At 46.0% G+C, this 13,512-nt stretch overlaps 1 protein-coding gene across 5 annotated transcripts in view; it reads left to right on the top strand.

Annotated features, from left to right (window-relative positions):
• The window catches only part of LOC133133110 (connector enhancer of kinase suppressor of ras 2-like), a 71,584-nt gene that overhangs the window by 17,221 nt on the left and 40,851 nt on the right, over positions 1-13,512 (top strand). For all 5 annotated transcript variants that reach the window (XM_061249113.1, XM_061249111.1, XM_061249112.1 and 2 more), the window contains exons 2-3: positions 7,649-7,812; positions 8,641-8,843. In XM_061249113.1, coding sequence (XP_061105097.1) covers positions 7,649-7,812; positions 8,641-8,843 — 367 coding nt within the window. The remainder of the gene's footprint in view (positions 1-7,648; positions 7,813-8,640; positions 8,844-13,512) is intronic.

Here is a 13,512-nt window from a genome sequence, read left to right as displayed (position 1 = left end):
TGGCTAGAGGAACCTTTTCGACACTTCCTACTCGAGCGAGTATAGGGCAGCCTGTAGTGTAGTGGTTAAGGTACATGACTGGGACCTGCAAGGTCGGTGGTTCGATCCCTAGTGTAGCCACAATAAGATCCACACAGCCGTTGGGCCCTTGAGCAAGGCCCTTAACCCTGCATTGCTCCAGGGGAGGATTGTCTCCTGCTTAGTCTAATCAATTGCACGTCACTCTGGGTAAGAGCGTCTGCCAAATGCCATTAATATAAAAATAACAAAGCTCTGGCAACTCTCTGACTGTTTGGTCATCAGACACACACACACACACACACACACACACACACCAATTGGCCCAAATGAAGGTGAGTGTCTCAGTATCCTGAAACTGTCAGAATGCTGAGGACTTCCCGGAGGACCATGGTGGCAGTGCCATCTGTGGGGCCTTTCAGCACCTCTCCACGGACCACGTATTCCGCGGGGCTGGGTCCACGACACAGCGGCCTTTCAGATGAGCGAGTACCCTGGCAGGGGCCCCCCCCCGTTCCCTGGAGCACATTTCAGAGACAGGGTCCTTTCTCACTCCGGGGCTGTTATTGACATTTTCTGGAGCGCTGTGTGCAGCATAATAAAGCTTTCAGCCTGCCTGTCAGCCCGTCCGTACCACAGCCATATTTCTCTGACTCATTGGCGCGGACATCTCTGTTTATGAACAGAAACCGGAGAGAGGGAAGACTCTTCCTCCTGTCACGCGGCTCTGTTTGACCACCATTTCCTTCTCAGTTTCCCTCAATGGCTATTGCACATATACGGCCTGCCTGATGGCGGTTCTCCTGCTGAAAGGCCAAGGAATGCTATTTTTTTGGGGAGGTTTGTAGACCGCTAATCATGAAGCTGATCTTAGCGTTTTAAGTGTTCAAAATGTGCAGATCCATCATTGTGGAGAAGGAGGGGCTAGCATCATCCAGGCATTCAAATTCTCTTCTCTGACAGTGTGTGTATGTGTGTGTGTGTGTGTGTGAGAGAGAGAGAGAGCACACAGGGTAAAAAAAATCTGACAGTGATGCATTATAGAGATAGAAGCGCTGTACATCTCTCCCTTGGGACACAGAGTACTATTGCCACCATGACTCACCCTTTGCAGCCTAATTAACAACCAATTAATACTCTTATCATCACAGAGTACTCTGTTTGTTTACTGTCCCCCGGGAAGTGTTTCTGCGCTCCGTAATCCTCTCTGCTTATGCTTCATTGTGTTCTGTTGTGCTGACTGTCCCCTCTGGACATTCATGGTGTGTGTGTGTGTGTGTGTGTGCGTGTGTGCGTGTGCATGTGCATGAGCATACTCATCCTCGCCTCCACAACATCGGATTCGCCGATTTCCCCCGCCCCATTTTTAAATGGATAGTTTCGCATTGATTAGTGAGATTCACAAGATTGTCACGCAGATGAAGCTATCCTCGAGTTCCTCCGACCCTGTTCCCTCTATCTCCTTTAAAATCACGTCTGACAGTCCGTCTTTACCGTCTGCCGTTTTCCCAAATGACTTTTTGAAACTGCCATTGTAAAGCCGCTGCTTAAAAAGGCTGCAAAAACTCCTCAGCGACTATTGGCCTATTTCAAATTAGCCTTTTTTAAGCAAAGCTTTGGAAAATGTTTGGAAGAGGTTTTATAGCTAACCACAGCGCTGAGACAGCTTTTTAAGGTTGTAAATGACCTAGGATCAGTCTCATCGTAACCATGTGCTTGTACCAGAGGTGGCTGGTGGCCATTTGCCTGGGTGGGGCGTCATACACACGTGTGTGCGCACGCACACGCAGGCACAAAACTGCTCACCTCAAACCTCTATAATTGCAAAGGAAAGACAAAGCAATGTCATTTTTCAACAACAATCTCAACCTTGGTGGCTTAATATAGATAATAGAACAATGAAAAAAAGAAAATAGTAAACATGTTTACTACCGATTAGCCTACTTGACGCTGCACTGTTTGGAACAGCGTCAGATAATTTGGTGTTGGGAACACAGTCAGTCTACGTTTGCTCTTCACCAACAAGCTTCTGTTTACAACCTAGCCCCTGTTCTGAACTGGTCCGTCCCCTAAAACTTCCCCCCTGCAACCTCTCCATCCATCCATCCATTATCTGAACCCGCTTATCCGCTTAACAGGGTCGCAGGGGGCTGGAGCCTATCCCAGCATACATTGGGCGAAAGGCAGGAATACACCCTGGACAGGTCGCCAGTCCATCGCAGGGCACACGCACCATTCACTCACACACTCATACCTATGGGCAATTTAGACTCTCCAATCAGCCTAACCTGCATGTCTTTGGACTGTGGGAGGAAACCGGAGTTCCCGGAGGAAACCCACGCAGACACGGGGAGAACATGCAAACTCCGCACAGAAAGGCCCCGGCCGACGGGGATTCGAACCCAGGACCTCCTTGCTGTGAGGCGGCAGTGCTACCCACTGCACCATCCGTGCCGCCCCCCTGCAACCTCTCCAGACACAAAATGACCCACCCACATCACTCATAGCATTCATCCCCTACAGTGGCATCTCCCTCATAAATCCCGCACTAACACAATACATAGCTCATAGAGCTAGCTGGTGATCCAATTACAATTTGGGAAATGATACATTAGCTAATTAAATTTAGCACACAGCCAAGAAATCACGTAGCAATTTCTTATTTCAACTGTTTGTTTGCTGGAGAAAACAACAAAAAAAAACTTTTGGACTGAACTGTACATACAAGTACAGTTACGCCTTGTGCCAGTCTTGGATGTCTTCAGATTTTGCTCTGCAGCATTTGGAGTCATTCATATTGTTTCTGAATTTCTCCTCCTGTTTTACTGGATTACCGTGTTGTAGGTAGGAGGATTAGGGGTAGGACACTGTATGGGTGGGAATAGAAGACGGTGGAGGGGGACTGAGGGATCAGCTGCCTTTCGTCAGAGATTCTGTGTGTGTTTTTAAGCGTTGGTCTCCTGGGAGCTGAGATGGAGGAACGGAGCAGAACATTGAGATAGAGCCGCAATCAAACATGATAAATGCATAGAAAGTACAGATTATGTCTCACCCACGGTAAAAAATACTTTGCCCAAACTTCCCAACTGTGCCTGAAGCACAACAGTTAGATGAAAGATGTAGTCCAGGTTTGACGGCGAATATGCAGCTACATTCTTATAATATAGTCTTATAGTCTATAGTCTTATTACTTATGTTACTACCCTATGTTACGAGCATTATTTTTCTGTTGTTTTTGATATTGCTTTTATCCTTCCATTTTCTTTTTCAAGTGCAGCCTAGGAGCATTGAAAAAGAACTATTTCGATATACTGTATATCATGCTGCTAATGCATTTTACATTTTACATAATTTCGTATTGTGAATGACGGCAGGAAAGAGAATTGGACGTAGAAGGCAGACACGCGAGCTGGTCGGGGTAGTCTCCCAGTGAACAGGTGTAGCTCAGGTTCCATTAGCATGATGATTGCAGGATTTATATCGGCCCTGTGGTAACAAGCACGCTGGGATCTCTCTGGCTCACCTCTTCCTCTCCCTTGCCTTCCAAAGGGAATGGGTGCATTGCCATGACTACGGTAGGCACTGCAAATAGCTCCACAATTCTCCGCGAGTGCCAAGCCAGGTCAGCGGGTGTGTGTGTTTCTGTGACAACTGCCACTGTCTGGCTTCGAGGGTGTGTGTGTGTGTTCTCCTAGACGTGCAGCCCCAAGGCCTGTTGGGCAAGACAATGGCTGAGACAATGACTGATGGTATTTACACAGCTGTGTGCCGAAGCTGTTTCTGCACCACTGCCTGCCTAGAGACGGCCCTCTCTCACGTGCACACTCATCCTCCCTCTCTCTCTCTCCCTCTCCCTTTCTCTCTCTCTCTCTCTGTCTCAGTGTGTGGCTCTCGCTGCCTGTCTGTGTCCCTCTCCCCCTTTCTCTTTCTGCTGTGCCCTGCCCTTTTCCCTTTTTGCTTCTTGAGTTAGTGTGTATTCCCGTGGATCTGTCTTGCCTCAGTAATCAGCACTGCCAGGTTTATTAATCTCCGAAATCTTGCTATAAATCTGGCAGAGACTCATGCATGTTCACGCACACCCCCGCACACTCGCGCACGCACGCACGCACGCGCACATGCGCACACACACACACACACACACACACACAAACACTCCATGCATGCATGTGTCTGGTTGCATGCACATCTGGCCACATGCACACGCACTTAAGCACACAGTTCTAGTTCATAGAGAATAGAGGAGCTGTCCTTGGTGCTGTAGGTTTTAAAACGAGGACAAGGAGTCTTTTACATTCTCTGGCTCTGTCAGGTTCTATGTTTTTCTGTATCTTGTTTTTGTCTAAGTTCTTAGCGTTTTCGTTCCTTCGTGACCACCGTAGTCTGTCTGTCTTCCCATGCATTTCCACTCATTCATCCCACCTGTTCTTCATTTCGTGTCTCCGCCTCCCACTCCTTATATGGATTTCCTTCCTGTCTTTATGTCTTGCCTCTCACCTGTTTCTCGTTGTCTGTTTAATCAGTTTTGTATTCATACCTGTCCTTTTCAGTTTCTCGTTGTGAGGTTGTCTTGCCTGGTTTTTCATTCTGTGTTTTTGGGTGCTTGCCTTTTTGCTTCCCCTGTTTTTGTCTGTTTTTGGGCTCACTGGTTTTTGGGATCTTTTGCTTTTTAGTTTTTCTGCCTGGGCTTGACTCCATGTTCGGTCGTCCCTGTGCTGTGATTGGTTCCCCTGCTCGGGGTCCTGACAGACTCCTGAGCTAATTTGGCTTTCTCTTTTATTATATATTATACCATGACTGTTTGCAGTAATAGGTCACACTTTAAGCTAGTAGGTTGCATCTAAGGATAATTACTGCGTATGTGCCATATCTAATTATATTTCTGGAGAAAAGATGTGTGCATGTATTTTGGTTTTTGGTTAGTATATTAATATTGGGCGGCACGGATGGTGCAGTGGGTAGCACTGCCGCCTCACAGCAAGGAGGTCCTGGGTTCGCCTCTCTGTGCGGAGTTTGCATGTTCTCCCCGTGTCTGCGTGGGTTTCCTCCGGGTACTCCGGTTTCCTCCCACAGTCCAAAGGCATGCAGGTTAGGCTGATTGGAGAGTCTAAATTGCCCGTAGGTATGAGTGTGTGAGTGTGTGATTGAATGGTGTATGTGCCCTGTGATGGTCTGGCGACCTGTCCAGGGTGTATTCCTGCCTTTCGCCCAATGTATGCTGGGATAGGCTCCAGCCCCCCGTGACCCTGTTCAGGATAAGCGGGTTAAGATAATGGATGGATGGATGGATGGATAGATGGATAGATGGATGGATGGATGGATGGATGGATATTAATATTGCACCTCTCATATAGTGATGTCGCATATTTACTTGCTGATGTGGAAACATTGTTATCCAGCTCTTGACAATAATCAAATTAATGTACTCCTTAATCAATTAGATTATTCATCAAATTATATAATCAAGTTAATGTTCCTCCTATATTGTGGACTGTTCTGATGAGTGCATCTGCTGAGTTAATATAATGCCATGCACAGCGATGAAAGGTTTTGTGTAACGATGGCTCACTGATCTCTAATGAGCTGATCATTTACAGCAACTGTTTTTCTTGATTGGTCTTAGAATTATGCCTGTTGCATGTCTTCAGTTTACTTAATAATAAAGTAACTTATTAAAGTAACAGGTAGCTTTGTGGCCTATTCATAATTCTAGTTTAGGCGCTATTCAGTCTATCGATGGCAGTGGAGTGTCATAACATTGTAATCAGTATGAGCGAAAGGCCTGTCCAACTGTCTGCCACCTTCAGGGAGAATGAGGGTGGTACAGCGTTTCCAAGATATATATATATATATTCTTTTTAAAGTGTGTTTTTATTAAATGTGTGTAAATGTGTTTATTTGTATGGTTTTGATCAAAGATAGTGTTTGATCAAAGATCATATTCTCAAATTAAGACTGGATGTTGGTAAAGGAAGTGTTTTGGGGTCCATGACAATGCCCTCCACTTTTGTCGCAGCTTAAAGGTCATTTCTGACTTCTATCAGTCAAGAGAGGAATAGCAGCAACAAACACCTTCAAACCACAACACTGTTTATCCCTCCCCCTTCTCTGTAAATGTGCTGACGCTGAAACGCCGTTGGCTGTGGCAATTGGAACCAATTTTCAACCAATGAACTTGAATTATTGTACCGTTATACAATATTTTGGTACAGATGATAGGAAGGGATTTACAATGGTCTTGTAACAATGTTTTAACACGATAATCTTACGTATTGTACCTTTAAAGAATTGTGTTGGTCCACAGCTTAATATCGTGAAAACCAGACATTAAATAAGGCAGAGGCAGGGATGAAGTACGTTTGGTGTTGATATTAACCTAAATACCATCAGCAAAGCAGAGAAAATGCAAATCCATGGCAGCGAATAAATACAGGTAATAACCCGGGAGGGGGTCAAGTGCAGATTGAGGAGGAATATCTTGAATATCAGCGCAGTGGTTAGGGTACATGACTGGGACCTGCAAGGTTGGTGGTTCGATCCCTGGTGTAGCCACAATAAGATCCGCGCAGCTGTTGGGGCCCTTAACCCTGCATTGCTCCGGGGGAGAATTGTCTCCTGCTTAGCCTAAATCAACTAAGTCGCTGTGGATAAAAAGCTTGAGCCAAATGCCATGTAATATAATGTAGTGTTTGCTCTGAGAATAGAAGATCTGAATTTTGAAGAAACTGGGAGGACGGGGATTAACCATGGAAGATGGGGGTTGGACATTGTCTGTACAACATGGAACAATAATGATTTTTTTTGTGATTTAGGCTTAAGTCTTATTTATTAATTAAGTATTAAGCTGGAAATTCACAATGCTTTCCTTCTTTGAAATCAGGGATTTTTATTTTTGGACAAAATATTCCTTCCAACGCAAATACAATGAATTTTTTGCTCTGGGATACTAAACTGGCAATCTGGCTCCCTGGGATGGGTAGGGAACATAATTCTGGGTAGGAGATCAGCTGAATTAGTAGGCATTCTTATGGGGGCTGCCTCTGCAACCTAGTGTTGAGCATGTTTGCTGCACATTTATTTACAGTGTGGGAGTATTTTCTAAATCATGGAGCGCTAGGGCTGTGATGTGTGTGGCTGAGAGTGAGGTCTATAAAATACGTTTCCCTGATGGGAGACAGGGTTGTCACTGAGGGGTTGTGATAGTAAACGGTTGGCATTTATATAGTGCCTTTTATCCAAAGCGCTGTACAATTGATGCTTCTCATTCACCCATTCATACACACACTCACACACCATCGGTGATTGGCTGCTATGCAAGGGGTTGACACCCTGCAAGGCAGCATTTAGGGGTTAGGTGTCTTTCTCAGGGACACTTTGACACACCGAGGGCAGAATTGAGCCAGCAACCCTCCGACTGCCAGACCACTGCTCTTACCTCCTGAGCCATGTCGTCCCATGTCATTGGCTCAGGAGGTAAGAGCAATATCATGGGGTGACATTGGCTCAGGAGGTAAGAGCAGTCGTCTGGCAGTCATTGTGTGTGGTTGTGTGCGGACGTATCTGTATTTTTTAATCGAAACGGATTGTCTTTTTCGATGCCTCAGTGTGAAGTCGCTCTCTCTCCGTGCCTCAGGGCTGGATGACTGTCTCCAGCAGTACATCGGGAACTTTGAGCGGGAGAAGGTGGGCGGAGACCAGCTGCTGCGCATCACCCATCAGGAGCTGGAGGATTTGGGCGTGTCCCGCATCGGACACCAGGAGCTGATCCTGGAGGCGGTCGACCTGCTGTGCGCTCTGGTGGGTCCCCGTCACCATCACGCCCGCCTGGGGAGGGGAGCCGGCGTCCCCCCCCGGACAGTCTGTGGAGCAGGATGGTGTCTGTGTGTCTGATACGTGAGGCGTGTAGGTGTGTAGGGAGCTGGTCGGGGTCTGGGTCTGCAGGAAGTGGGTTTCTGCCTGGGGTTTCTGGGAAGACGGTTTAGCTGAGTGGACATTATGAGGACCGTCTTCTTCTGCACGTTCTGTGTAAATGACTGTTGAGTTTTAAGAACTCTTTGTGACTGTGCTTTGGTTCTTATGCATGTTCTCTGTGGCCTTTCTGCTGTATGAATGTAATAATTAAACTCCTTCCTGTTCCACAACTTGTTGAATTTAGGAAAAATGGGGCCTTTAAGGGAAATGGCAGTATAAGAACAAGCTCAATCACTGAAGGGGTGCCACTGTGAATCACATGTGGGCTGAAAAGATTTATGAATTAAAATGATCAGATCCATATCATAAGCAAAGTGATTCATATTAAGAGCTTACACTATTCTATTTATTATAATGATTTTTATAGCACTGCTTACAAAATATGCTTAACGCCAGGCTGACTCTACGGCTCTTTTTAAACAACCAATCCGTGGATAGCAGATTGGGAATACGACTGGCACGGTTTTTGACTCTGACAGCAGATGGCACTCTGCGAAATCTGGACACTTTATTTACCTGTGCTGTTCACCAGCCTGTGCCCAGATGATGCGAGATGGGAGGATAACGCCAACTTAATTTGGAAGCTTCGTGCAGTTTTAGTCTCTGGCTCCTCTTCGGGCGCTGATAGTCTTGTCTGTTCCGCGTGTCGTGCAGAACTATGGCTTGGAGACGGAGAACCTGAAGACGCTGTCCCACAGGCTCAACGCCTCCGCCAAGAACCTGCAGAACTTCATCACGGGACGCCGGCGCAGTGGCCATTACGAGGGCCGGACCTCGCGCAAGCTGCCCAATGACTTCCTCACGTCTGTGGTGGACCTCATCGGCGCAGCCAAAAGCCTTCTGGCGTGGCTGGATAGGTTAGGCTTGCAAAGTGCTGCTCTCAAAACCTTTATGATTTTATACACACTTCAACACCTCAAATCCTCTTGCTTACGCCTCCAACATTTTTTTTTTTTTTCTGACATCACCTTTGCATTTCACGTTACCAATGGGGAACTAAATATTAGTCACACACTACTGACAATGCATCACTCTTCTAGATTGCGCTCATGATCAATTACCGACAACTCAACTCCCGGTGGGCGACGCTCTTTAAATGCTACTGGGCAGATAACCTTGTTCATATGACTAATAGCCTAGTAACGGAGTCACCCTGGGCTGTGTGGGAAATTAATGTTTTATTTGTGTAGTTTGTTTGTAGAGTTTATCAGAAACAATTATAGGTGGATCAGCTCAAATGGAAACTGGCACGGCTGTCGCAGATAACAGAACCCCAGGTGGTGCGAGCTCTCCTCTGTAATGAAACCAGGAGCTCTGCTGAGCACTCAGCCGTATTGGGTTTGTGACTCAGTCTTTTAATCCCGTAAGCTGGTGGTGTGGAATCCATGCCTTGAAATCTGCTGCTGACAGGAGTGCCGGCATTTGTGTGATAACAAGGACATCTGTTGTGTCATTAACAAGCACCGCTTCCATGTGAAACAGAGATGGGAACTTGTATGTGGAATTTCTAGTGCAGTTCTTATTGATACATCTCTGCCCCAAATAATCAGGGCCTCGTTTCATGAAAGAGATTTATGAGGACTTTCGCTCTCGGATTGCAGTTACTTGTCAAAACACGTTTTATGAAAATGCCTCACTCGCAAATCGCAAATAAAAGTGTGACAACCGCAGGCACCTCGCGCATCTGAATCGTTCCTCATAAATATGGTGTTTCCTTTGATTTTTATGGGGATGGAGGCACACTTTTCGTTTACTACGGAGATAACGAGTAGCATTATTAAGTCAAAGATTGCCATGGCATGAAATATTACATTTATGTGGCCTTTTCTACAGAGATCTGTGGTCAAAAACGTTAACGTGAGACCCTACCAGTCTTGCTTTATGTGTTTTACTGGCAGCGTGTGTTGCCAAAACCAATGAACTGCAGGCTACCCAATCAGATACCGACTATGTGGTAGACTACGTCCTTTGGTCTTGTAAATTGGATTGGCCATCTATCTGCTGGAACCCACACACAACACTGTATATACTGTATTTTACACTATATATGGTGATACCTTGGTGGAGAAATGTTAGTGTTATGGCTGATCTGATTCTTTTGAGGCTTTCAGCAAACGCAAACATTTCACTTAAAACAGTTTTTTGTGATTTATTTCCTTAGTTTTTACACCGGGAGGTTAAATTAATACTTGATAGGTCATTGTAAATATGCATTAAAAATAAAACTCTTGGCTGAGAACTTATATTAAAGAATCTATTCGGAAAAGGTAGGTAGATCGTCTAATGTTTGTTTATAACTTTTGATTAGCATTATGTCTCCCCATGTTAAGTCTATGGACAATCATTCTCAATAGTTCAAATTTTGAGGTCTAATTCAACTGTAATAAAATATACGGTGGTGAAATAAAAGCACGTATATTTCTGAATTACAGACAGAATGAGTGGTCTTGTGTCTCGACCCGTTAGATTTAAATTGAGTTACGAGTTATTGAGTTTTGCTTGTGCAAAAAAGAAAAAAGCAAGACAAATTCAAGATAAGAATATGAAAATGTTCTCACATGTGGCTCATTCCATCCTAAAGTGATACGCTGTAGATATAAAAAAAAAAAAAAAAAACATGATCTAAGTTTTCTTCCGGAAAGCAAACTGTAAAGTGCACGAAGTATAGTACCTGGGATTCGCTTCAGAAAAAGTGTACTTAAGGCACACTTTCATAAACTTCTTTTTTGTGAGGGCTGACAGCTCTGTGTTTCCTGGCAACCAGCAGCGTTCTCGGGCGTGTAGCGCAGCCCCTGCATCCTGATGAATCCGGAAAGTGACGACGGCCACACACGGTGTGAATACTGATTTCATTCAGCCTCCGGAGCGCCAACGCACAGGCGTCAAACGAAGCCTTTATTGACTGCGCGGTCTCCAAAAAGTCCTCGGTCGGCTCATGAGCAGCGCGTTCCCATCTGACCCCCCGCCGGCTGACCGTGGAGGAACGTGGAGGAACACGCTTCTGTGTGTAGAAAACGGCGTCGCTCCGTAAACATACGAGTTCTGTGTGACTCCAGCGTTAGATTCTGCGGTTAAATACCCAGACGGCACACGCGACAGCTAGATTTGGAGCAACTGTTCTCTGTGATTTGTGTCACTGCTTTGTCTCAGGTGACTACTGACGGATGGCTTCTAGGTGGCAGTGGGCTATAATAATATATTTTTTTATGTATTATAATATGACACTGTTCAAAATAAAGGTACAGAATCCTTCACATGACAAAATAAAAATGCGCAATAGAAAAGAAGATGGAGAAAAAATATTAAGAAATAATTACATTAATAAAACAGGATGATGAATGATATTCACATTGTGAGCTCCATAATGTATGGGACAAATCTTGATGTGGCTCTGTCAGCCACAGTTTTAGATTTGCAATAAAAGAAAATATGGTTAAAGTGAACATTCTCAGCTCTTATTTAAGGGTAATTTTTATATATTTCGGTTTCACTGTGTAGAAATTCCAGCACTTTTTAGACTTGGCTCCCATTTTAGGGCACCATAATATTTGGGACGGATAAAATATTATGTAAATTTAATTTAGTATTTTGTTGCATATTCTATGTATGCAAGGGCTGTTTCTGACCCGTAGACAGGTGCTAGAGATTTTTGCTGGTGACTGTATGCAACCATCTTCAGTTCCTGCTTGATTTGGGGTCCAGTTTTCTCTTAAGCATATGAAACGCATGTTATAATAATAATTTGTTATTTAGTTGACATTTTTATCCAAAGTGACTTACAGTTGACTAGACTAAGCTGGGGACAGCAATGCAATGCAGTGCAGTTTCTCAAGGGGCCCAACAGCTGTGTGGGTCTACACCGGGCTTCTGTACACCTCAGAATTCATTCTGCTGCTGCTGTCAGTTCTTACATCACCACCGAACACAAGTGAGCCATGAATGCCCGAACCCTAACACCTCCACCACCACGTTTCACAGATGCAGGAGGTGCTTTGGATCTTGGGCAGCTATTTTTGGCATCCACACTTTGCTCTTGCCATCACTCTAACACCAGTAAATCTTGATCTCATCTGTCCACAAGACCTTTTAGACAGAGGCTGTGTGGTAGTGCTGTAACTCAGGAAGAGTCAGTGTGGTGCCGCAGACAGAGGCAGCGTGTCAGTGCAGTACCACAGACAGGCAGTGTGTCAGTGCTGTAATCAGTGTGGTGCCGCAGACAGAGGCAGTGTGTCAGTGCAGTACCACAGACAGGCAGTGTGTCAGTGCTGTAATCAGACAGGGGCAGTGTGTCAGTGCTGTAATCAGACAGGGGCAGTGTGTCAGTGTTGTAATCAGACAGGGGCAGTGTGTCAGTGCTGTAATCAGACAGGGGCAGTGTGTCAGTGCTGTAATCAGACAGGGGCAGTGTGTCAGTGTTGTAATCAGACAGGCAGTGTGTCAGTGCTGTAATCAGACAGGGGCAGTGTGTCAGTGTTGTAATCAGACAGGGGCAGTGTGTCAGTGCTGTAATCAGACAGGGGCAGTGTGTCAGTGTTGTAATCAGTGTGGTACCGCAGACAGAGGCAGTGTGTCAGTGCTGTAATCAGTGTGGTACTGCAGACAGAGGCAGTGTGTCAGTGCTGTAATCAGTGTGGTACTGCAGACAGAGGCAGCGTGTCAGTGCTGTGCCTCAGAGGCAGTGTGTCAGTGCCGTACCTCAGGGGCAGTGTGTCAGTGCTGTAATCAGTGTGGTACTGCAGACAGAGGCAGTGTGTCAGTGCTGTAATCAGTGTGGTACTGCAGACAGAGGCAGCGTGTCAGTGCTGTGCCTCAGAGGCAGTGTGTCAGTGCTGTAATCAGACAGAGGCGGTGTGTCAGTGCTGTAATCAGACAGAGGCGGTGTGTCAGTGCTGTAATCAGAGGCAGTGTGTCAGTGCTGTAATCAGACAGAGGCAGTGTGTCAGTGCCGTACCTCAGGGGCAGTGTGTCAGTGCCGTACCTCAGGGGCAGTGTGTCAGTGCTGTAATCAGAGGCAGTGTGTCAGTGCTGTAATCAGAGGCAGTGTGTCAGTGCTGTAATCAGACAGAGGCAGTGTGTCAGTGCCGTACCTCAGGGGCAGTGTGTCAGTGCCGTACCTCAGGGGCAGTGTGTCAGTGCTGTAATCAGAGGCAGTGTGTCAGTGCTGTAATCAGAGGCAGTGTGTCAGTGCTGTAATCAGAGGCAGTGTGTCAGTGCTGTAATCAGAGGCAGTGTGTCAGTGCTGTGCCTCAGAGGCAGTGTGTCAGTGCCGTACCTCAGGGGCAGTGTGTCAGTGCTGTAATCAGGGGCAGTGTGTCAGTGCCGTACCTCAGGGGCAGTGTGTCAGTGCTGTACCACAGACAGGCAGGGTGTCAGTTCTATACCTCAGACAGGCAGGGTGTCAGTTCTATACCTCAGACAGGCAGGGTGTCAGTTCTATACCTCAGACAGGGGCAGTGTGTCAGTGCTGTACCACAGACAGGCAGGGTGTCAGTTCTATACCCCAGACAGGGGCAGTGTCTGATGTTC

This window comes from Conger conger, chromosome 7 (assembly GCF_963514075.1).
Source record: "Conger conger chromosome 7, fConCon1.1, whole genome shotgun sequence".
NCBI lineage: Eukaryota > Metazoa > Chordata > Actinopteri > Anguilliformes > Congridae > Conger > Conger conger.
Note: the sequence above shows the minus strand (reverse complement) of the source record. Positions and strands in the feature narration are given on the sequence as shown.